At 38.6% G+C, this 26,876-nt stretch overlaps 1 protein-coding gene across 3 annotated transcripts in view; it reads right to left on the bottom strand.

Annotated features, from left to right (window-relative positions):
- FGD4 (FYVE, RhoGEF and PH domain containing 4) overlaps positions 1–26,876 on the bottom strand; it is a 188,417-nt gene that overhangs the window by 60,389 nt on the left and 101,152 nt on the right. For all 3 annotated transcript variants that reach the window (XM_057701930.1, XM_057701933.1, XM_057701931.1), the window contains exons 2-3: positions 9,861–10,013; positions 160–343 (exon numbers count right to left, since the gene is read on the bottom strand). In XM_057701930.1, coding sequence (XP_057557913.1) covers positions 160–343; positions 9,861–10,013 — 337 coding nt within the window. The remainder of the gene's footprint in view (positions 1–159; positions 344–9,860; positions 10,014–26,876) is intronic.

Here is a 26,876-nt window from a genome sequence, read left to right on the forward strand (position 1 = left end):
TATTAGCAATTTCAAAATTCACTCTTTCTAAAGGCCTACCAAACCTAATGGAACAAAATACTATACTTTTTATTTTAAAAATCTATAACTCTATCATACTATTTAAAAAACGAGCTTTCTTCTCCCCTCTGCCTTCTCCCATTGTAAGTTAGCTCTTACCTGCCTCCTTCAAAGCGACTGATGAGATCTGATATCTTACTGGATTTTTCTTTTGAGACACAAGAAGCAGAGGCAGGTTTAACTTCCTCCATCCTTGGTTTTGCACTAGATAAAGCTTTATGCCTGGGGGTTTGGTGTATATTGGGCGAAGGTGAATTCTGCAGGTGTAGTGGCTTTGGAGGCACTGTAGAAAAAGAATTAATATAATTCAGCATTTCACTGATATTTGTTCCTTAACAAAAAAATTCTGGTGTCCTGGGTGCAAAAATCTTTACCATTATCAAACTTTTGTAAAAGGGTCTGTCAAATTTGTACTGAACCTTAACCAAGAGACCTTTATTTATCTTGGATATTTGTTCCGTGTACTGTAGAAATCCCATCAAGATTCAAGTGGTTCTTTTAATTCTAAGTGATTTTAAATATGGCTTTATTAAACATCGATGGATTTACATATGGCTACGGCACTCCAAACTCTATTAGAGATAACATAGCAAATATTTATCTAAACAGAGAAAGGAAAGTACTAAATTTGAAACCAATTCCTAGAGATACGTTGCTTGCTATAAAACAGATTTTCTAATAACAGAGTGATAACAGATACAGAATCCAGAGCTAGTAGGTTAGACATAAAAGCCAACAAAAAGCCACTAAACAACAGTAATGTTGCATTACGTAGAGAATCTTCCCAGTTAACAAAAGCACCTTATCTCATTTGAGCTTAGATGGAATATTTTCCTTGCAGTCCCCTGAGGTAGATCATTATTTGCCTCCTCTGTCTATGAAGGCTTAGAGAGCTTAAGTGATTGGCCTGGGGTAACAAGGCTGATCATATTTCATAACTGGTACCTGGACTCCAGCTCCTTCCATTATTAGCACTGCTCCTCATCTTAAATCTGCAGAAGGTGGTTACAGAAGTTTTATTATTATTGTCTGTTACATTAATAGCTGCCTAGCATTAATATGCCACAAATCGTTTGCTTACTAATAAGTCCTCCACTCAATTAATAGAGTAGGAACAGATCGTTTCCAAGATACTAAAATCCACAAGTTTTCCCTACCAGATGAGAAATTCTGTAAATGAGAAAATATAATATGCCATCAATGCTTAATCAGTACAGGAATTACTTCAATTCTGAAAACCAATAAAGTATCATTTTTCTCTTCAATTAGCATTCTGAGTAAAAGAATACATAACTATACATGTTTTAACAAATCAAAAAGAATCACCTCCTTTTTTCTTTTTTCAAGCCCTTTTCCTAACTTCTGGGAAAAGGGTGGGGAATCATGTCTTCTTCTAATTACATGCCCCATTTTCTCAGAGCTGTTTTCCCTGGTTTTTAGTAATCTCATCTCTTTTATAAACTCAGCTAGCTGACAGTTACCTGATGCTCACTGGCCTATATTTCATCATTTCTGTGCCAGTCATCAATTCTTACAGAGAAGGGGGGGAAACACACATACACATGCATGCACGCATGTGTGTGTATAACACAATGAGCTACAGGTATAACAATTTACCTCTCTCCTTGCCAACACAAACAAGAAAATTCCAATGAAAAATATGACATGCTTCTTTTTATGAAAATGATACTATTTTCTAAGATATACTTGGGGGTGGGGGTGGGGGTGGGGGTTTAGTTAGCATTGGAAAGGAAGGAGCTTACATAAGTGTGATATTTGTTCATTTTACGGAAAAATTACCTGTGTAGAACATAGGCCAAAATAGTAAATCAGGACAATATTCCAGGCCCCTCCCCCAAATAGTTTTAATATTCCTAACTAGACTATTCAAAGAAGGAAGTGAATGTGGTCTTTAATCATTCTGTGTATAAAGACTTATAAAATAACTCTTCCATCTAGAGTTCACCCAGTGAACCTTCGTTCTTTGATACTTCAAAGACGCAAATAAAATGATATGAACCAGCCAGTTTCTCGGGGATGACTCCACCAACTTTTCCCATCTCATTTATGCCTCTTTTAAACTGCATCGTAGCACTGTGTACTTTTTCTCTAAAGTGCTTATGTTATTATATGATTATTAAGTAGTAATAAGTAGTATTAAATAATAGATCAGCAATATAATATTAAATACATTATAGATATTTATATCTATAAGCTTTCTCTTCCACAAGGCTGAGTCCCGTGAGGATAAGGAATATGTTTGATCACAACTATATCCACAGTAACTGCCCGCACAGTGCTTGGCAAACCTGAGGACTACATGAAGAAATTAAGTAATTAATGTCAGCAAGGAGCTCATATTCTAATGGGGAGACAATTTAAAGATATTGGTAAAACAGAGCATTGGGTGGGTACACAATTTAGAAGCACAGAGGAGGCATCTATTTCAGCAAAGGAGGCAATCCAAATGTGCATGTTTACTGACTTATGATATATTTCAAATAAAAGAGCACAAATGCTACATTGTATATGACAAAAATCTCAAGAGGGTGATGAATGGCTAAGTGTCAGAAACACTGTTTTAGAGGAAAACAATGCGGACTCTGATGAAAAAACATAACTGACAAGTGAAAATGATTCTTTTCTCTTGCACTTATTTTTGATTCTTCTTTTACACTATGGAGGTCAACATATTCAAATGCTCTCTGGACATCTCCTAAGTGTTCTATCAGCACCTCCGGTTCATTATGTCTGAAACTGTACTTAACTACTTCTTCCCCCTGCATCCCAAAGGATATAAACAGGAAAAAGTGTTCAATCTCACCAATAATCAGAGAAATGCAAATTAAATCCACAATACAATACCACATCAGCCCCATCAGATTAACCAAAATTTCAAAATCTGACAATACCAAGTATCACTGAGGCTGTGAAGTAATGTGAACTCATACATTTTGAGAGGGATTATAACTTAATACAACCATTAAGATCTCTCCTTCCCTCCCTCCCTCCCTTCTCTTTCTCTCCATACACACACTCACTTCCAAAACACATATCATAGAGAAATTCTCAAATATCTACACAGGGTTTCTAATTTTTTAAAACCTTTTCATGGGACTTCCTAGGTGGTGCAGTGGTAAAGAATCTGCCTGCCAATGCAGAGGACATGTGTTCAAGCCCTGCTCCAGGAAGATCCCACGTGCCTCGGAGCAACTAAGCCCGTGCGCCCCAACTATTGAGCCTGTGCTCTAGAGCCCGTGAGCCACAACTACTGAGCCCATGTGCCACAACTACGGAAGCCCACACGCCTAGGGCCTGTGCTCCACAACAAGAGAAGCCACTACAATGAGGAGCCTGTGCACCACAATGAAGAGTGGCCCCCACTCGCAGCAACTAGAGAAAGCCCGTGTGCAGCAACGAAGACCCAGCACAGCCAATAAATAAATTAAATAAATAAATTTATATGTATATAAAAAAACCTTTTCATGATTCCAATAAATATTTATTGAATACCCATTAAGTTCTATGCAGTTGACTATATCAACGAACAAAGGGAAAGATAAGAAACAAAAAACAAGTAAACCATGTATCAGAAGGTAGTAAATGCTAAGAGGAAGGGGGAGTGGCTAAAAGCACAACCCAGAGGGGATCTGGAGTGTAGGGAGTGAGGGGAAAGGGCACATTGCAGTATTAAGTAAGGTGTTCCAAGTGGGCCTCTTTGAGAGATTCAGATTTGAACAAGACTTAAAGTTGAGGGGATTATTTGGGGAAGAGCATTCTATCAGGTAGAGTGAAAGCCAGAGGTCAGTGGAGGCCAATGTGACTGGAGCCAAAGGAGCAGGCAGAGCAGGTATTGAGGTCAGAGGGAGGGCCTGATAAGGCAGAACCTGTGAAACAGAGGGAAGGGATTTAAATTCCTGTAGAGCTCTGAACTGAGGATGATATGATATAGCTTAAATTCCAACAGCACCACACTGGCTGCTGGGTAGAGAATGTAGGGAAGTAGGGTGAGAGTGAAACAGGAGGGAAGGGGGCAGAGCACAACCTCTGAAAGAATGACATAGCCCGAGGACATGACATAAACTGATTAGAACCAAATGGGTCCAAGATGGCAGACAAGTCAACTTCCAGGCGCCATGACAGTTCCAAGGCTGACCGCGAGGATCAAAAAGTGGGCATGGCCCAACTCTGGAATGCTCCGCCCACTCATTAGCCTGTGAAATTACCCACACTTACAAACACTGACAACCCCATACCCTGGTGCCTTTTCTCACCTTCTGAGATGGCCCACACTCTGTCTGTGGAGTGTGTTTCTCTCTAAGTAAATCCACTTCTTACCTATCACTTTGTCTCTCACTGAACTCTTTCTGTGACGAGACATCAAGAACCTGAGCTCCATTAAATTCTGAAACCAGGTGTGTGATCTCAGCTGGAAGATCTTGGGTTTTGGCTGGGTTTGAGTCCCGGCCGTGTGGGTTCCCAATCTTAGGTGCACGGTTTCAAGAGGAGAGTAGAAACAGGGAGAAGAGTTAGTGATGCTGAAAGCTTGGCTTCTATGCACTGGTGTCATATGGAATCTCAGAGACAGTGTTTTGGGTGATGTAGAAATGAACAGTTTTATTGCTTTGCCAGGCAAAGGGGGACACGGCCAGCTCTTGTGTTCCAACCTGGGAGGATCTGATGAGTTTTATAGCAATGGTTCAAGGGTGGGGTTGCTGATAAGATGAGGGTGTGTGCAGGGCCTGACTCCTCTAATCTAGTCTCAGATAATCTCTCTGTTCCTTTAATGTAGCCTCAGGTGGTCTTTCTCTGGTATGAAGAATGCTGATGTCTTAAAGAGCTTAAAGACATTGTTATGTGTACCCCTTGTGGGGGAACCAGGACCCTGTCCCAAGGCTGCACTATTGTTTCTTGGCTGCCTCTCTTGTCTCTGCCTTCCTGGATTAGCAGCTGTTCCAGTCTGCCCTTTGGAGCTCAGGGAAGGCCACGGAGGCTGGAGTCAAGAAACTGGACAGAAAGGCTTCCTGCTCAGGAGCCCCACAGGGTCCTGCTTGGTTTCATTATGAGGTTACTATACGATGGTGCTTAGAGGTAGTGAGAAATAGATTCCAGATATATTTTAAAATTAGTTTTCCTGAAAAAAAAAAAAAAAAGTAGTTTTCTTGAGAGGTTGAACGTGAGGTATGAGACAAAGAAGAATCAAGAATGACTCAGACATTTGGCCTGCACAACTGGCAGGATGGGAACTGTTATCAACTGACAGGATAGGTAAAGCAATTTTTAGAGAGTGGTAGTCCAGTCAAGGACATGCTAAGTTTGAGATATCTGGTTGATGATAAGTAAAATGGGCTCTGTTACAGCCAATTTTACAGATAATAAATAGAACCCTAAAATTTAACTATTCAAAAATTTCCAAGTATGCAAAATAATTATTGAGAATGAAAAAGAAATTAGTTGCCACTGTCAACTGAAAGAAAAATGCACAACGGAAAAGTTGTGAGTTAAGTTTTATTCAGGTACCTTACTAAGGACTACAGCTTGGGAGACAACCTCTCAGATAGTCCTGAAGAACTGCTCCAAAGAGGTAAGGGAGGAACCAAGATATACAAGAACTTCCTTTTTTGCTGGGAAAAACACATAGTCAAGCACAAAACGATTACTGCTAGACACAGAGAATAGACATCTCAAGTTAATGCTTTTAGTGCTTTTCAATATAGGGAAGAGTCAAGAATCTGGCGTCACTGAAATTTTTTCTTAAACAGATATCTTAACTATCTAGGGGATGGTATATCCGAAGCAAAGAATGCTTCTGTTTTTCTCCATCCTAAATTCCCCTCAGGGTGCATGGTTGGTGGGTTATTAGCTTGATTCCTGTAGAACTGGAATGGCAGGCAACATTTGTTTTCTTTACACCAGTTTAAGTTTGGGGATTAAGTAGGAGATTTCAATTACTCTTATTTTACTTACTACAGAAAACTTGGCTGACTATATATTAATGTATTATAAATTTGTAACATATTATACTTTAAGAATGAAACATCACACACAGAATGCTTTACTTTAGAAGCAGATGAAATGAATTACTCAACAGAGTAAATTGAGTGTATATACTTAAATTATTTGAACAAAAATGTGGCTTTCAAAGTTGATGAGAATTTTTTAAACATTAAAGTTTAATGATTGAGAAGTGACAATATGTAGGCTTTATCAAGATAATGAACTATGGAGAATGTTGTGGATCAAAGCTCCTAAGAGAAAACATACAACTATCTTTAATTGGTAAGGAAGTTCTTTTGAGTTATGTCCAGCATGGCAGAAAATAGGTCAATATTAAAAGCTGTGAACAAAAAAGACATATTGAAGTTGCTCAGTAATTTGTTTGACTGGTAGGATTGGTATGAAGTAAATAAACCATTGTTTCCCAAGGCCTTGGGGTATTTTCTGAGATAAAACAAGCCCTAACTATAGAAGGAATTCATTTCAAAAGCTACAGGCTTAGGACTTCCCTGGTGGTGCAGTGATTAAGAATCTGCCTGCTATTGCAGGGGACAGGGGTTCAAGCCCTGGTCTAGGAAGATCCCACATGCCACAGAGCAACTAAGCCTATGCGTCACAACTACTGAGCCGGTGTGCTACAACTTCTGAAGCCCGAGTGCCTAGAGCCCGTGCTCTACAACAAGAGAAGCCACCTCACTGAGAAGTCCGCGCACGGCAACAAAGAGTAGCCCCTGCTCTCTGAAGAAAGCCCATGTGCAGCTAAATGAAGACCCAACGCAGCCAATAAATAAATATTAAAAAAAAAAAAAAAAGCTACAGGCTTAAATTCAAATGAAAGCTTATCTAATCTAAAATTTAGCTCTTTTGTCCTTTTGAAAAATATAATTCTTCAAAAATATTTACTTGTTAGTAATTTTTTAAATTGAGATATAATTGACATATAATGCTATATTAATTTCAGGTGTACAGCATAATGATTAAATATTGGCATGTAACACAGTAAGTCTAGTTAACATCCGTCAACACACAGTTACACCTTTTTTTTTCTTGTGATGAGAACTTTTAAGATCTCTTAGCAACTTTCAAATATACAATGCAGTATTATTGACTATAGTCACTAGTCACTATATAAATCCTCAGAATTTATTTACTTATTGGTAATTAATAAATACAAAACCATAAACCTGATGTCGTTCCAGACACATTACTACATAATCACCACTAATAAAATAAAAGGAGTCAATATTCTCTCCTTTCAAAAATCACCAAAATAAATTGTAACCATGATATCATCAGCACTCCACATGAAAAACAAACAAGATTTAATTACGAGCTATTTTTAGGATCTAAATCAGAGTTTCTCAAACTACTGACATTTCAGGTCAGATAATGCTGTGTTAGGGGGTGGAAAAGGCTGGCCTGTGCACTGTGGGATGCTGAGCAGCCTCCCTAGCCTCTACCTGCTAGATGCCAGTGGCAACTCCCAGAAGTCTCCCGATAATACTGATGGGGGTCGAGGTGGGTACGACAGGCCTGCAAAATCACCGCCAGTTGAAAACTACTGATCTAGAAAAAGAGTTTTCAACTGAATTAAAATGACATAATGGATCTTGAAGTCTCAACAGCCTCATCATGCATAACTTATAAGGGATTTGCAAGGAAGTGGGCATAAAGTGTCAGTGAGATAATCCCGCACTCTGAGCTGGAGGTCCCCGTTAGCACCCCCTCCATTTCTCAGCCTCGGTCACCCAAATCTTCTTAAGGATCTGCAGAAATTAAAAGTGGCTTCTCTCTGCTAGAGGGAGAAGGCCTCTCATCAGTCAGTAAGTCAGTGCGTAGTGCTCAATCTATTCGGCATCTGGTATGACAATACCAAGATGCAGCCTCATTTCAGGATGCTGCTCCCTATATCGCACACATTCTACGTTTTAAAAAAAGGACAGCCGAAACAAAGTAAAAGAAACACAGCAATGCGGCAGGATTCATTCAGTAAGTATTACTGAAGGCCTGCTAAGCTGTGTGCTAGGCACAGGGGATGCAGTAGTGTAAAAGGCAGGAAAAAAAACCAAAACCAAAACCAAAAAAAAAAAAAACAAAAAAAAAAAACCACATGGATGAGTTAAATATATAGCTGACCAATCTGTAATGAATGAGAAAAACCAAAGCAAGGATGACTGTATATGAGATTTAAGGGGTGATAGTGGGGTTAAAATTTTAGCTAGGGGAGCCAAGGAAGGGCCAAACAATGAGTGATAGTATTTCGAAAAAGAAGTATAAAGTATTCTATGTAGTTTATTTAATATCTGGAAATACTCTTGTCATTATGTAAAATTATATACATAGATCCTTACTCAAGATAGGAAGTAATTATATGTATTTAAGTAGCAATACACTGACTTTAGTATAACTACAAACAGTAAAAGCAAGGTCCGTGTTTTCTCTCCTAAAGAATAGGATTATCCGGCACGTGGCAGTTCAGGAAGGACACTGCTATAATTTATCTCAATGAACTAAAAAAACAATGAAGTAATGCAACGCATCTTTCCAAAGCAGTCTTCATAAATAATGAAATTCATGCTTTTCATCTGGGCAATTACATAAAATTGAACTGTCTTTATTTCTTATTTTTTTTACCTTGAGGTCAGCTTAGGTCTTAATGAGCAAGATGAAGTTTTGTACTGTGCAATAAAATGGCTTAAATCATGACCAGAAAAATTTCTATTTTCATGTTCACAATGTTATAAGGAATATGGCCAAAGATTAAGATTATAAACTCATGAATAAGCTAGTCATTTGAATCTTCAATTAACTGACCTTGTTTGATAGCCATATCCCATACCACCACCAATACAGCCAGTAGTGAGAACAAAAAGAAAAATATCCCACAACCTGGAAGACTCCATATTAGCCCCCCTTTAAAGATCTCTTTCAGAAATTCTTAAAATATAAGAACAAGTAAGAGAGGAAAGTAAATACAAAATAATTCAAATAGAAATTGATTTTTCCAAAGTATAGTGATTCTGAAAATGCCTAGTATTGTTTCTTGGCTAAATGTTCAGCACTGGATATAAATGAAAATATATTAGAAAGAAACTACATATTAACCCACAGTGTAGCACAGTTTTTTGTTACACTTCAAAAGACCTTAACCATCAAAATTATAATTTTGCGCTTCTTAAAGTTAATACACAGATTACTAGAAATGTATTTGTAAAAGCAAGTGGTTACTGAACAAAGCATTCAGAGATTTCCACCATTATAATTTCCCCCTTTTGGATGCTCAATTCCTGGATGGAGGGACTCTTAATTTCTGTGAATGACTTTACTAAGAAGCCTGAAAAGCTCCAGTTCCTTAACATTGTAAAATCACGTTCTTGCTAAGTATATTAAAGCACTGTTTTAGAATGATCTGTTTCACAGACCTGCTGACAGCTAGCAAGTCATGCCAACTCTGCCTTTCCAAGGGTACTTCTAAACCCACGTTAATTTGTTACATATTTGTCATACAAATGGTAAGTTATTGGCTCTGTGCTAGGTCAAGCATGATGCATGAAGAGATCCAGTAAGGGCACATGCAAACAATTTATGCAACATGAACCGTAATAGAGAAATATATAAGGTGTTTTAGGAGTAGAAACTCCTCCTGAGAAGGTTCACAGACTGACTTTTCTCCTGAAAAAAATAAATGCACCCAATCCCTCCCATTTACAGCGTAAAACTCTTCCTTAGTGATCAACATTCTTCTGTGTCTCCTTCAATGAACAAAGCACCCAACCTGACCAAAAAAAACCCGATCAGCATACCTTGTGGCTTTGGACTTGCAGCTGTGTGTTCTGCTGGAGTTTTCCCATTTATTCCCTGAGCCTCTTCATCAGATACATTCTGATCAATCAGTGTGGTTGTGCTGCCTTTCAAGCAAGGTGGAGCTAGAGTGATCTTTGGACAGATACTGCTGCCTGGGAGAGTTCAGAAAGAAAGGACAGGTAAACACAGCGGTGGAACATAACTGTGTCTCTCATGACTTAATTTTTTCTGACCCCATAAAACAAAAACAGCATTGAAATACTTTTCCCATGTGTGCTGGCCTTGACGAAGCGTGTTTCTGAGAAAGATTTCATTTCATGTGCTTGAGAAACCTTATAACACATGCTGACAGAGACTGTTGACTACTACACACACACACACACAGAGTGTCATTCTCTTTCCCCCGCCCCTTTCCTTGCAGGGCCACGGAAAGGGCAGAATGCAGCTGCTGTGATGCAGGTGAAGGGGAGGACCAGAGGGCCCCAGCACTAATCTGTTAAAAGCGTTCCTTTCCAGCATCCAGGCAGTCGCCAGTCACTGAGTGGCTGAAAGGAACAAAGCAGGAAAGCATGAACATGACAGCTGACCTAAAGACTCTAGAGGAATGGCTTGATTAAAAATGAAGAAACACACACACACACACACACCCACCCATGCCTCTCTCTCTTACTAGCTTACTCAGACTCCAAATCAACATATGTTATTTATACCCATGTTTAAAAAAAAATGAGATTATGTAGATAACATTCATATTTAGTTACAACTCAAAATCTTTAAAACACTGCAGTGCTTTAAAACACTGAAATACATCATGAGATACAGATGGAGAACAGATCAATTCTTAGTTCAATTTCTGATATAAGAAGTTAAATACTGAATTTCAGAGACTTTTAAAGAAATCATAAGCCAGTGTTTTCTCTTTATATGCATGTTAAAATTTTCCTTTCTTCTAGTTGACATGATGGTATTAACAGTAGATTGGACCCTGTTTAGGAGAAAATAAAATTTCTACCAGGAAATTCACTATTAAATAAAAGTATGCCACTTAAGAAACTATCACTTGACTAAGAAACAGAGTTTCATTTTTACAGAATCCAAATATCTAAAATGAGAACTACTAGAGATAAAAGGGCCTTAATTATTGTTCAGAACAAGAAAAGCTAATACAACCCAATCAACTTTGTATTGAGTAAAAAAATTCCCTTTTACTTCAATTGATTATTGAGTTAATACTGATTAAAAACTACAATACTATTTTATTTTCTATGCTCCCCTTAAAATGTATCTAGGTAAAACAAATTTTAGAAGATATTAATCGTTTCAAGTATTGTGTGAGAAGTTATTAGAGACCTAATGCTAAAACACATGGAGTTTCACCAGACACATGGGCTGTCAGTTCCCTAAAGTCGACAGGGTACCATCCAATCACTTAGCCTTTTAGGGGCATTAGGATGTATATTCCACAATGATCCCAAGAATGGCTTAGGATCTGAAAGGCCACCTGCTAGGGTCTAGTGAAGGATGGCCTTGGGGCAGAAACAGTAAAAAAGCCACAGCCCAACTACAAATCAGAGGCAGAAACTGTAACTGGACAGTAAAATTAGATACTGTGAAAGCAAGAGGGCAGCTTTAGAGTTGATTTATAGCAACAAAACTATAAAAGGGGGCAGCTAAGGGGTAAAATGAGAAAACGAATTAAATTGAATCCGTAAAAAATAGACTGCCACTGTTACACATTAAAAGATGAAACGACTTTAATAACCTATTTAGAGACAAAACATGTCGAATAAGTAATAAGTTTTAATTGAAAATCAGACACAATTTCTGGATAACAAACTTGTAGGATAGTAAGCTTGTAGGATCTGACAAGATTATATTTATTAGAGAACATCTCAGATGAACGTGATGAAATGCCTGCAGTAAGAGATCAACTACACATCTTCTTTTAAATCCATTAAAGTCATGATTACAAATCTTTTGCCAGTGATAATAAATCCATAGCCAGAAACTTCATTTCAGATTATTATTTAAAAGCCATCTCCAAACTTCAGCCAATATCACAAGGTATGAAAATATGGTGAAAGACACAGAAAACACATTCTTAAAAGGCTGTTTTAAAAAAAAAAAAAAAAAAAAGCAAAGACAAATATACAACAGAGACCATTCAAAGCCCCAAATCTTTGCTATTATTTACTATCTGGTCCTCTACAGGAAGAGGTTGTTGACTATGGTTGAGGTCAAACACATCATGGTAAAGGAAGTTTGACTAAAATTAGGCAGCGCCATTTCACTATATTCATCTTCAAACACCCTGGACACTAGCAACACAGAGGAATGCTTCTTTTTGCTTGTTTATGACTGACTCAGCCTATTCACATTTGGAGACAGTCCTTATTTGGGTACCAGTTGCATAACAGGGACCTGAAACCAAAATTGTAACCAGATGGTCTACTCATTCAAGAAATTTTATATTAACTACAGAGGCTTTCAGATTTCAATTTACCAAGAACCAGTAGGAGGAATTAAATAGGTATCTTGGGCACAGATACAACCAGTTACATTATGTTAACATGGAGAGAGGGAGGGGTCCTACTTACTGTCTCCTCTTGAGGACTGGTAATCTATTTAGCTACAGGTCCTAACCATTTTGCATTCCTCTGTCTTATGCTTGCTGGGTCATATCTCCTGTAAGAACTGTCTAGACGGATGTAACTGCAAGGTATCCTTGGATATTCCAGTTAATCCAGCCTCATCTATGACTGCATAAACTGTTTGTTCCAATGGGAGAGATTCCCACTATGGCTTAACTTTCATTAAGTGTCTTTTGCGTGACACTTGTGAGTGGCAGATAATCTTTCTGACTGCTTAGGGTGACTCGGTCTCCTCTTTGCAAAATTTTGTGTTGGGTTGTTATGTTTTGCCAACTTATTGTTGAATGGCTCTTTCACAAATTAAGGTTGGATTAGTAAATCAAAGCAAAGTCTACTCACTTCTTGATTCTTCAGGCTTGATCTCTTGTCATGGTATCCATGACCTCAGATCACATCTTTATGGCTTTGTTATGGCCGTGTCTATACTGCCTCACCCAGCTATAATATCTCTCCCAAATGCACCAAGTCTCTACCCCAGAAGACCTCCAAGGACTCCACCCCTCAGGACAAGAGGATCTCTTGATTTAAGAGCACAAAATACTTTTCTAAAGGAGACAATCTTCCTGGGAGTATACTGTCCAGAAGGAAAGAGATACTTAAAAAAGAAAAAACCAAAAAAACCCCAACAACTTTATTTTGAAATAACCTTAGATTTACAGAAGAGTTGTACCCAGGCTCTTAGGTTAGCATCTTAAATAACTACAGTATGTTATCAAAACTAAGTATTTAAGGACTTCCCTGGTAGTGCAGTAGTTAAGAATCCGCCTGCCAATGAAGGGGACACAAGTTTGTTCCCTGGTCCGGGAAGATCCCACATGCCTCAGAGCAACTAAGCCCATGCACCACAACTACTGAGCCTGCTCTCTAGAGCCTTCGAGCCACAACTACTGAGCCTGTGTGCCGCAACTACCGAAGCCCGCATGCCTAGAGCTCGTGTTCCACAACAAGAGAAGCCACTGCAATGAGAAGCCCATGCTCCTCAACGAAGAGTAGCCCTGGCTAGCTGCAACTAGAGGAAGCCCACGCACAGCAACGAAGACCCAATGCAGTCAATAAGTAAACTAATTCAAACAAACAAACAAACACCTAAGTATTTAATATTATCGGTACAATACTAAGCCACAGATTTCATTAAGATTTCACCATTTTTTCCACTAACATTCTTTTTCTTTCACAGGATCTAAACCAAGATATCATGCTGCATTTAGTTCTCCAATCCGTGAGAGTTACTCAGTCTTTGCTTGTCTTTCATGACCTTGGCACTCCTGAAGAGTACTGTTAGGTATTTTGCAGAATGTCCCTCAAACTGGGTTTCTCTGATGTTTTCTCATGATTAAACTGGGTTTATGGGTTTGGGGGAAGAACATCACAGAGGCAATGAACCCAACTCACTGCATCACATCACTGCATGATACCAACATGATTACCACATGTGGTGTTAACCCTCGGCACTGAGTAACATGATGTCTGCCAAGTTTCTCCACTGGAACATATTCTATTTATTATAAGACATTTTTCAACAGTCTTTTCCTATCATCCCTGCAAAGACTCCCCATTTGTCCCACAGATTTTGGATATGGGTCATATCTCCCATGTGCTACTTAAAATGCCTAGGATGAGAGACAAACTGCACATTTTAAAAAAGCCATTAAGGTTATAAACCTCATGGTTTACAACTCATTTGCCAAGGGGAACAAATCCATAGCAACGAAATTTATTTCGGAAAACGACTTCAGTTTCCCAAACTTCGAGAACTCAATAATAAAATCCATACCCACACCCACCCCACCCTGCCAAATAATAAGCAAACCACAAAAGATCTTAAGAAGAAAATGTGACGGACAGTTTAAGAAATTTCCTTGGACCTAGAAAATCTAATTCTAGGAATTTCACCTACAGGAACAATCTTGTGTGTGTAAAAGTATACACACGTGGACAGTCAATACAACATTATGTAACAGGCAGCTGTGAAAAAACAGAACAACAAAAATAAGACTGGGAAGAGCTCCAAGATACTATTAAACAAAAGACAAAAAACTAGAAAAATACATACAGTATGATCCCTTTTTAAAAAAAAAGAAATGATGCACACAAATGCATATACTGAAAGGAACGTAAGATAACATGGCAAGGGGGTAGGGGTAGGTGAGAGAATGAGAACTTTTATGTTTTGCTGTCTATACAACAATATCATTTAAATCTTTTACAATGAAAATGTAATTATTTATATATAATACAATTATATTATTGTATATATACATTTATAATTGTATGTTTATTTTATAATTATTAATTGTACACATTTATTATATATTATATAAAATTTTATTTGTAATATATAATTTACACAAATATTTATTATATAGATTTATTATATAAATTACATTTATAAAGATAAATATAAATGTATATGTTATATAAGTAAATAATTGTGATTATTTGTATATAATAGTTATTGTATATATTATATGCAATTAACTGTTATATTTATATATAATACAATTATAAATAATATAAAGTATTTATATATAATATAAATTAATTATTTACATAAAAAAGAGAGAAATCTATGAAAGTCACCAAGTACGTGTACTACAAATTATTTTTAAAAGCATATCTTTATATGTGAACATGTATGTTCACAGCAGCATTATTATAATAGCTAAGATGTGGAAGCAACCCAAGTATTTGTTGGCAGATGAATGGATAAGCAAAATGTGGCATATACATACAATGGAATATTATTCACCCTTAAAAAGGAAGGAAATTCTGAAATATGCTACAACATGGATGGCCTTGAGGACATTATGCTAAGTGAAATAAGCCAGCTGAAAAACACAAATACCTTATGATTCCATTTATATGAGGTACACATAGTCAAAATTGGAATAGTGGTTGCCAGGGACTGAAGGAGTAGGAGAATGAAGTTATTGTTTTACAAAAGTTAAGTTTTACAAGATCAAAAGAGTTCTGTGGATGGGTGGTTGCCATAGCAGCATAGCAATGTGAGTGTACTTAATGCCAATGAAGTGTACACGTAAAACAGCTAAGATGGTAAACTTTATATTATGCGTTTTTAACATAAAATTTTTAATTAAAAAAGCATATCCCTTGCTTATAAAAAAAAATAAATGTATTCAATTGCATACTTAGTATCCCCACTAGTATGTCTAAGAACTAACTCACACTTGACACACCCAAATCTGACTTCCTTGCCTCCCAACTCTCACTGAAAATTAACTGCCTTTACCATCCTCTCCATCTCAGTTAATGGCAACCTCGTCTACGCTTAGGACAAAAAGCTTGGAAGTATCTTAAAGTCCTCTCTCTTTCTCTCACACTCTATATTCTATCCATCAGGAAATTCTGTTGACTCTACCATCTACCATTACCACCTGCACAGCTACTATTCTGGCCTAAATTACCACAATCTGACTGGATTACAACAAGACCTTCCACCTCATCCCCCTGTGCCTACCCTTGTCCTCAGTACGTGTTTTCAAACAGTCCAGAGAGATCCCTTTTAAAACCCAAGTCAGGGACTTCCCTGGTGATGCAGTGGTTTAGGATCCTCCTGCCAATGCAGCGGGCACAGCTTTGGTCCCTGGTCCGGTAAGATCCCACATGCTGTGGAGCAACTAAGCCCGTGTGCCACAACTACTGAAGCCCACGTGCTCTAGGGCCTGAGTGCCATGACTCCTGAGCCCTCATGCTGCAACTACTGAGCCTGTGCGCCTAAAGCCCGTGCTCCGCAACAAGAGAAGCCATCACAATGAGAAGCCCTTGCACTTCAATGAATAAGAGTAGCCCCCCCCCCCCAACTAGAGAAAATCCATGCAGCAATGAAGACCCAATAGCCAATAAATAAATAAATAAAACCCAAGTCACATCATGTCACTCCTGTGCTTAAAATTCCTCAATGGCTCCACATTTCATTCACAGTTTAACAACTCAACTCTTTCCAGCAGCTGACAGGTTCTGTAAGATCTGGCTTTAGTCCCCTTGCCACTGACCTCACTGCCTAGTATTGCCCCCTTGCTCACTCCACTCTGGTCATACTGGTTCCCTGCTATTCCTCCAACAGGCCAAGCACGCTTCACAGCTTTTGCTCTAGCTGTTTTCTGCTGGAATGCTCCTTCCCCAGATAACTGCTTTCTCTTCACATCTTGGCTCAAACTGCACCGTGTCAACGTGGGTTACCCTGACCACTCCATCTGGTTATCATGCTTTACAGGTTCCCCCCTTTCCCACAGCATTTACCACTGTCTAAAAAACTACTTGATTTATTTTGTTAACTGTCTGTTTCCCCTGATTAGAATGTAATCCCTGGGAACATCTCAGGAACATCACCTGCCACGTACGGAAATGCTCAGTAAATAATTGTTGAAGAAATAAATTCTAGATACTTTAGGAAAGATTCTCTTCATCTGCTTACATTCTCATTTTCTATTTCATGAGAGGCATTTTCTAAATTCCAACAATAAGGAGACACACAGCTGCTTGAGAGTTCAATCTACACAAAATTTCAGACACTTCCATTCTTAGGTAAATTTTTAAACATTCCAGGTTATTTATACACAAATTCTAAATATCTAGGGGAAAAAAAAGCAAAAAAACCCCTACTTTACCCAAGTAATCTTCCTCACAACCCAGCATATTTCTAAACATCTGGAATTGTGGAACTATCCAGATATTTGTCTTGATAAAGAAACAGTAGCAGCCAAAAATATCAGCAACTGACTGAAATAGTTTCATTTATTATAATCTGTAATTTTATTTACATTTATTAGTGTCACTAACTAAAATGCACTATGGCTGCCAATGTTTCAGACTCATATAGAGTAAAAGCAGTCTGCATCAGGTCTTCGAAGTTCAAAAGTAATATGAACTCAAAATGAGCCTGAAGGTAGGTAACTGTACATACTCATTATTTATAAAGGTCCTACTGCTGTATGATACAAATAAAATATGTAAAAAGGCAACTATAAAATATGTAAAAAGGTTACTATTGTATCTAAGGCAAATGCAACAACATATGTAATGAGATAAAATAAATGCAGCCTCTAAAAGCACAAAAATAATTTGTTTTCAAACTAGAAATATTTTCCTGAAACATGCTCCATAATTTTATGGAAATTTTTGCTATTCAAAAGTAGTGAAAAGGATAGTGAAATTTCTAAAGAACGCTATTGTGACTGATCCTTTCAAAGTTGTCAAAATTCCAGTTTTGAGTAGGAGCTCACAGATGAGGCCCATGGCCATAGTACCTGTTATGTATTAATACAGGTATGTAGAGCAGACTACAGATGTCACTACAATTCAACCACAGGTTCTAGGGGTCTGAATCCCTGTTCCCCACTTCAGAGTGATGACCATTTGTTAGCTGCCATGAATCCCTGCAGACAAAGTGTTGAAAGTGCATGCTCCAGGATGCCTCCTGGGTTGGTGCTGGGCTTGGCTGGTGGGTGTGTTTTGCTGTGCCCTGGCATGGTGTTATTTCAGGAAGAGACCAAACTTCCTCTGCATCCCCCTGTGAGGGGAAGGGAGTGGGAGGCAGCTCTTCCACCCCCGCCAACCATATACTGATGGAGGTTCCCCTTTTGGCTATAGTTAACTAAGAATCTTGGTCAAGATTACAGAAAAGCTCTTGCTACTTAAAAGCACAAAAAATTACTCTGTCTGCAGGCATGACCAGAGCGGAAGGTGGGAGTAAAGAGAAACCGCAATCAATTACATGTTGCATTTTTTGCCTACTTGCAAAGGGCATTCTAGGTGACACCATCTGAGCCGGAGGGGGTTCACAGCCTGCTGTACTTTACACAAGATAAACTGTTGCCATTTATAATTAAGTCCATTTCTTGGTTCCTTCTTTTTTTATAAGCAGTGGAAGCAACTGGGCCCTACATTTATCAAAACACCCTGCATTACTGCTGCACTAACAGAGAAATATCCCTGAGAAGCTGCCCATCCATGTAATTGAGTAAGTGCTGAGTTTTGAAGTCGTCACACTTTCTGCCAGGGCCTAAGGTTCAAGACAGCTTTAAGTTTTGAAATTGATGAATATGCCATAAAGGATCTCTAAGTATATTAATGTGCATATGGGCCTGCTAACTGGTATTAGGTTTCCCCAATATGATCATCTGTATCAAAAAGTCTGCTCAGGGCTTCCTAGGTGGCGCAGTGGTTGAGAATCCACCTGCCAATGCAGGGGACGTGGGTTTGATCCCTGCTCCAGGAAGATCCCACATGCCGCGGAGCAACTAAGCCCGTGCGCCCCAACTATTGAGCCTGTGCTTTAGAGCCCGTGAGCCACAACGATTGAGCCCATGTGCTGCAACTACTGAAGCCCACGCGCCTAGAGCCTGTGCTCTGCAACAAGAGAAGCCATGGCAATGAGGAGTCCACACACCACAACGAAGAGTAGCCCCCACTCTCCACAACTAAAAAAGAAAGCCCGCGCACAGCAAAAAAGACCCAACACAACCAATAAAATAAATAAATTAATTTAAAAAAAAAGTCTGCTCAGATGCTGCGCACATGCACATCTAGGCAGCTTTCCTTGATTCCCAGAAGCATAACACTTGGCTGTTTCTGGACCAGTTGTGTTAGTAATTGTATATACTTAAATTGCTGTAAGCAATTTAAACATTCTTCAGGACATCTCAGTCACATAACTCTCATTTGCCTAGGTTCAAATCCTGGCTTTACCATTTAATAGTTGGGTGACTGACTTACTTCAATTTCCTGATCTGTAATTGAGGATTCATAAGATTCATAACAGTACCCCTCTCATAAGGTTGTTGTGAGGAATATAATTCTAGTGAAAGTACTAGAGCAGTAGCTGGCAGGCAGTAATTGCTACATAACTATTTGCTGTTATAGTTACAACTTGTATAATACTCAATGCTGTATAATGCCAGGGTAGTGGATCAGGGGACCAGATCTTTACTCTCTCCTCCCTCCAGCCTCTTAAGGACCTTACCTTCTGCCTCCTTCTATGCCTGCCCTGTCTGCTTACATTTGCCCTTACCACTGCCTAAATTTTCATTTACCACCACCCAGCACTTGCTCATGCTGGCTTACTTTCTTAGCAGCTGCCATTTGCTTCAGTGCCTCTGCTACTTTCAGGGATTCCCAATAGGCCATTTTGGGTAAATTCTGGCCAGTTAATGACTCTTTCGCAAATTAATACAATAATGAATTGTTTACAAATCTGTGGCCTGCTACATAAAATGTGATAACAATATTAGTAATGACAATGTGATGTATGACTTTTTTTTTTGGCCGCTCCATACGGCTGGTGGGATCTTAGTTTTCCGACCAGGGATTGAACCCGTGTCCTCAGCAGTGAAAGCACAGATTCCTAACCACTGGACCACCAGGGAATTCCCTGATGCCTGACATTTGACGTGGAGTAGAATTTACTATAGACCATTTTAATCTCAAACAATTTAATAATTATTCTTCACCCTTTACCATGATTGTAAATATGTGTCCTGAATTCCACCACTTTTTTCGTTTTTCCTCCGTTTGACATTTCTTCACTTGACATTAGGCACAACTGCTGGTTGTTAAACAGTGAATCATTTTCTGAAAAGCACATTTAAGTGTTTATGAGCACTTAAACTCAGTATTTAATAGCTCTCATCTTTATGCCTCCAAAGCACAAACTGTTTTTCTAAGCCCTGAGAATATTCCCTGATCAACTGCAAAATGAGTAACAGAACCTATCAGGTTTCTGCTTTATTCTATTCTTTTTTTCTTTTTGTCCCTCCTTACATGTATTGAGTGATAACTCCCTAATTAAAAGTTCCAGGTGCTCTGCTAATTTCTGGGGACAGGAGGACAAATAAGGCATAATTCTACCCTCAGGTAATTCCTACAGAGATGCGTGCAATTCCACAGGTGTCAGTCCCCTGCCCCCATGCCCCTGCTAACTGCAATCAGGAAGCCACTGCACCATCCACCCTATCAGCAATGGCAGAGAGTGAAGAGGCGAGGAATGGCTCTGTGGCTCACCGAGGAGAGAATCGGTAAGGGACTGGCTTAAGAAGGGAGGGACAGAGAGGAAGAAAGGGTAACACTTATTTAGGCTCCCGACAAACGTGGCAGGGAAACAGTGCCTTTCACTTGGAGAATGCAAGGAGAATAGAGTTTTGTGTGCGATATTCTAGGAACCTGTGAGACTGTCCAGGATGCACAGTTTGCCCTGATGTTCAGTCGGTTTGGCTAATCTTAACACTCCACCTGCCTCATTTTCCAATCTCATTGTTAAAGTTTTCAGATATATTCCCTTTGATATTTTCTTTAAAATATCATTTCATTTGCCTATTAAGGGACGGAGGGAAAGCCTATTTGCCCCATGCAGGGCCAGCTGTAAGAGACTCTGACCCATTTTGTTGTTGTTTTTGGTCTCAGTAATTATGGGTTAAATTATCTTTCTTCCTATAAGAAGGACTGATTTCCTTAATTTTATTAATAACAGTAACAAATACCAATCAAGTGATTAGGCTGGAAGGAGGGAAAGAGCACTTATTGAGAGCATGGACAGGTTTCTGGGTGTTTGTGGGTTCTTTCAGGACTCCACAGGGCTCAGAGCAGTCCATTAAAGAACCCAAATGAAAAGTCACAGCACGTGTCACATGTCCTAGGACCACCTTCCCAGAGTGTGCTCTGTGAACAGGATTTCTCAATTCCCCCCTCCACCACCCCACCACAACCAGCCATGATTCTATATGAAGTATTTGTGACCCGCCAAATTTGACAGTTTTATCTTGTAGACTCACAATGCCAGTGGGTATATTAGAGGCCACGAAGAGTCCTACAGTAAAAAAACAAAAACAAAACCTATTTAACTTTGAACCCTGTATATGTCCAAGAAAGCTTTCCATCATTTATTACAAGTTAACATCCCATGGAGCTTGGAACACATTTTGGGACAAGTTGCCCCAGGGACTCCTCCCGGTTCTAACAACTATTGCTTCGGCTACTTCCCATACTTTCCCATCTCCACTGCTCCTGACTTTCAGATAATCATCTTGGCTGCCTTCATGACTGTGACTCTCAAATTATGAACTGAAACTCCAACCTGGCCTTGGCTTTTTAGACATGACCCTGCTGTCCCCAACTTCAATGCTGCACAATCCCACAATTTGCTGACCACAAAAGCAGCGTTAGGTGCAGACCCAGGACACTTGAGTCCTGCACATCTAGTCTAAAACTGAAGTAGTCCTCAGCTTAAAAAATCAGATGAAATTGCATTCTGTAATCCTGCCAGTCTACTTCCTCTCCATTCTCTCCACCTCCCCCTTCTTCTCACACGCAAAATCCCACAGCCTAGCAGACAAACACATATAACTTAGTAAACACAAAAAAATCTCCAAAGGGACTTTTACTTTTCTTAAAGTGGTTATAAAACATGATGTAAAGTATTATAATAATTAACAATGCAGAGAACAGTAATATGTAGAATAATGCAGGCAGTTTTATTCCACTGAGACAAGTATCATAAGAATATAAAAGCACATCACTGGCCTTTAATTTTGCTGCGTCACAAACACATACAACCATTCCTTTGTTCTGTGACTTCCCTGTGGGTTTAAACCCCAAGATCAGGCAAAACACTTCATTTGATAAGAAGCTTGACTTCTTTCTGAAGGCTTATAACCCATATACAACAGGGTATTAGGACAGACTACGCTCCCTGAAAAACCAATTTTTCCAAACAGCCCTTTCTCAACTGATTTGTTTTTTAGACATCAAGAGGAGTTTGTATAAATGCAATGCAATGCATAGCTCCAGACAGGGATGCACTGATGCTAAAGATGTCCTTCAGTCACACACACACACACACACATTTATCCTGAATGTCACAAAAAAATTAACCATCATAACTTGGGATTTCATAGTGCTTTAAAACTTACACAATATACAACAAATATGCTTGCAAATGCCAGTACTGTTCATACTACTATCAGTAATAATGGTAGTAATAAAAATGGAATGATATTGTGCATTCTGAGCCAAGTGTGAAGTATATGAAGCACTTTATTTGCATTATTTCATTTGTTCCTCTCAAGAATCCTATGATAGGCTAAAGTAAGGTAGGTATTTTAACGTCCATTATAAAGATGAGTCAACTGAGGTGGTGTTAAGTGATTAGGCTGGTGTTAGATGCTGTATCTACATATAGTTTGTAAGTACTTTCTGGGCAGGGACCCTAGCTCATAATCCTTTGGCTTTCACTTAGCAGGTAACAAAGTGATTACATCTCTGTTATACTATAGCTATTTGCCATGACTCTGTGCCTCTATTTCAGCAAATACTGTGTAGCCAGGAGCTTCCAAATACTCAAGACATTAAAAAAAATCATACAACGTTAAAAAAGATGTATGAGAGAAGAATGAGAATCTTATCTGGAGTCACTAAACTTCCTTGCCTCTTCCCAGCTTTGAACCTCCTCCTCACTTGCTCTTCAGTTCTTCAGTTTCTGATTTCTCTGCTCTAGGATAAGTCCATTACAGACTCTTAGAAGTTTCCTCTGGAAACCAATGGACAGAGCCCCTTAGGTTCACTCCATGCTAGCCTAGTCCTATTTAGCTCTCTGCTACATGGCTGCTGCTTCTGCTAGACCTGACCAGGACCTCTTCAAGGAGAGGTCAGAAAGACCCCATGAGGCGCTTTCACGTCATACCATGTTTCACCTTTAGCATCCATAAAAGGTATGTAGGACAGATATCTGCATATTACAGTTGAAGAAAGTAAGGTTGGTAAATAGTGGTTAATCCAAGAGTCACACCAGGGTTTTTGATTCCAAGGTCAGTGCTCTTTCCACTACAACTGTTGGCCCTGTTGTCAGGCTTGTTGTGTTTTGCACTGGAAATGAGCTTATGACCTGGAGCTGCATTTCCAGTATTTCTGGGGCTGTGAGGATTCATCAGTATTTGCTCTGCTTAGCCAAAGAGTCCACTCACACACACAAGCGCTATGGTGATCTTAAATCCAAATGAATTGTTTTGAGAAACTAAACATACTCTGTAAATCATTAACGACCTCGTAGTAGTCACAAAATCAAGTTTAAGAAATATTTTGAGGTTTTAAATAAAGTCTTAGAATCTACTCTAAGAAATCAGGACGATAATAAATGTCCTCAGGGAATCAGGCCTCTATTCCTTTCAAAAATTCTACTAAACCCAGCATTACAACCTGCCACAGACTTCAAAGAACTAAAGTGCATTTCTTCTTCATAGCTGGGATATGTACAACTTTCCGCCCTACCTGAAGACTGGTTATAAGGGAGGGCTGGAGATAAAAGAAAAAAAGCTGACTTGCATGTATGCATTAATTCAAAAAGCATTTATTTAGCACCTTGTTATATTGTACAATACAGGGAATATAGCCAATATTTTACAATAACTATAAATGGAGTATAATCTTTAAAAATTGTGAATCACTATATTGTGCACCTACAACTTATATAAAGCTGTACCTCAACTTCAATTTAAAAAGGGAAATGAAAAATATTTAGCACCTTCCGCAAATCAGTTAACAGAATCAGTGCCAGGCATCAGTAAGATCTTCAACCTGCTCTCAAGTAGGAAGATTAAAATGCCCTTCAATCAGGGAACTGCAAATTACAGGCTGTGAGTCTCTCAGAGGTCTACAATCACAGGCCAAATGTGGTCCACCACTTATTTTTGTTAATGAAGTTTTATTGGAATACAGCCACATTCATTCTTCTATATACTGTGTATGATGCTTTTCACTAGGTTGGCAGAGTTAAGTAGTTACAACAGAAACCACATGGCCCACAAAGCCTAAAATATTTATCATTTGGCGCTTTACAGAAAAGGTTTGCAGACCTTGACCTAAATAATCAAGGCAACAAACCACGGATTAGTGCTAAAAATGCTACAACAATATTATTACACTATTATTATAGTCCTATGTTACAGTACATTCATACTTTAATTTTCGATAATCAATCTTGGTTCCGTCTCCAGCTAGCAATGTGACCTTGGGCAAGGAAAAACCTCTAGATTTCAGGGAACTCACTGGCAGCATCATAGCACAACTGATCTAGCACATTTGGGGTTACGGATGACTCGGGATATATCTGGAAAATTAACAATGTTATAGGCTATAATCTTTAGTTTACTACTGTTCTAAATCCCACATGCCTAGCATCCTAGTGATTGAGTTGTCTTCCAAACACTTTTCACAAAAATTATCTTCCCCACATACCTACTGCATATGAACCAATAAGCCAACAGATCATGCTTCTTTGGTCAGTGCTGCTCAGCCATGAACCACCTGTGGAGCTTTAAAAAAGAAACCTGTAATACCTGGGCTGAATCCCAAGCCAATAAAATCACAATCTCTAAGGGGAGGGACCCAGGTATCACTGTGTTTTAAAGCTTCCCAGGTGATTCCGATGTGCAGTCAAGGTTGAGAATCACCATTCCTGGTGTCCTGGTAACAGGCCTGGATCAAATTAGTATTTTCAGTAGAAGCTGTATGAAATAAATTTCATAATTTAAGCTGTTAAGCTAAAGTTCCGCTGAATTTATACCATAAAATACAGATTCCATGAAGACTCTGTGAAACTTTAATAGAAATGATTTAGGCTTGCGGCATCAATTGACTTCTGTTTAAATCACAGCCAATACTTATATGCCAAGCGTGAGGCCCTCTTCAACATTTGGTTAATAAATATTATCTGATTTTAGAATTCATTACTGAAAAAAAAAAAGACATCCCCTGGTTTATATGAAAAGTTACTAATTAGGAACCTTGAGAAATCAAAAGCGGGAGGTTACTTCTGGCTGATGGAGAGTATGGCGAACTTTGCTATGAAAGAAGAGACTTCTGAAAACAATAAAATTAAAAACTTTATTGACTCCATAAACTATGAAAGAAATAAAAACAGATGTAAGAAATGAACTTGAAGGGCAAAAGATGATTTTTTTTCCGAAGAGATATAGCCAACTCATTTACTCAAGATGGCTGGTTTATAAACTAACCAGAATCTTGGCTTTTCCTCTTCCTTTTACCCACTGCCAAACTATTTTCCATTTATTCACAACAAATTTATCTGCAGGTCCAGACAGAAGAAAATCAAACTGCCCAAAATGTTTCATAAGGTTTGACAAGGATGTTGCTAAAACCAAACAGAACTGTTTTCCATTATGTCAGTCACAGCAACCAAGAATGGACCACTATTTCTCTTCACAAAGGGAAAAATACACTCTTTTCATAAGCAAAGCCTTCCCGACCTTGCTTGATTTTCATTAATTTTGTATCTGCTTTTCTGGTTTATTTTTCTGAACTTGATTTCTCTAAACATGGCTCCCAGCAGCCCAAACATTCTAGCCTAACGCTCCCTATAAACTAAGTTCTATGAGCTTCTGCCTACTTTGCGTTGCCTACTTAAAATTACTGGCTGACTTCCACTTCTCAGCCCACTTTGCTTTGTAGTTATTGACACTGTCCATTCACTTTTCAAACCTAAATTTGGCTTCATAGTAATAATGGATAAAATGAACTCTACCAAGTAGGAAAATCTCCTCAGGGCCAGCCAGTCCTTCAACCTGAAAGCTGCTTATTTCAAAGCAGCAATACTATCACTGCAGCCTGCTGCCAGGAACAGCCAGGCCTGGGAAGCAAGGCTATGTTTATCTGGAAAGTGCATCCCCCCCCCCCTCCACCCCCAACACCCACCAGGAGAAAACAGGGTGGATTAGGAAAGCTAGAGATTGAAAGGTCAAAACTTTGACATGATTATTTACTTTGTGACCGTGAGAAAGTTACATAACTTCCTCATAAATTAGAGAAATTTCTACTGCTCTCGTGTCACTGCTTAGGCAGAGGTCACAGGTAAATGCAGACCTTTGATTATTGGCAGTTTTAAAAACAATCTGATAAAGCAGGTGGTTTTATAAAAAGGGCTTGGTGACAATCTCTAATCTATCCCAAATCTTTTTAATTTGATATTCTTTTAAGACAAACATTAATATCTCATTTTACTAAAATTTAATATTTAACAGCTTACATAGATAATTTGCTTTCCTTACGTGTTGTTGTGTAATCAGGCCAGCAGGCCTCATATTTTTCCCCTGGCTACATTTCTAGACCAGGAGCACAATAGAATTTGTGTTTAGCTTCTAACAGTGTAGGGGATTGTTTCAAGTTGTGCAAAACTTAAAAAGCAAATACTGATCCAGCTTATCTTTTATTTCCTACATATATTTTTTGGCTGACAGGGGAAGGAAGTTAGGAAGAAAATCCAATGTATCAAATATAACCATTTTTCTAATTCTGAATTTTAAAACTGCATTATATAAGTCATGTTCAGTTATGTCTAAC

The sequence above is a fragment of the Hippopotamus amphibius genome, chromosome 12 (genome assembly GCF_030028045.1).
Source record: "Hippopotamus amphibius kiboko isolate mHipAmp2 chromosome 12, mHipAmp2.hap2, whole genome shotgun sequence".
In the NCBI taxonomy this organism is placed as follows: domain Eukaryota; kingdom Metazoa; phylum Chordata; class Mammalia; order Artiodactyla; family Hippopotamidae; genus Hippopotamus; species Hippopotamus amphibius.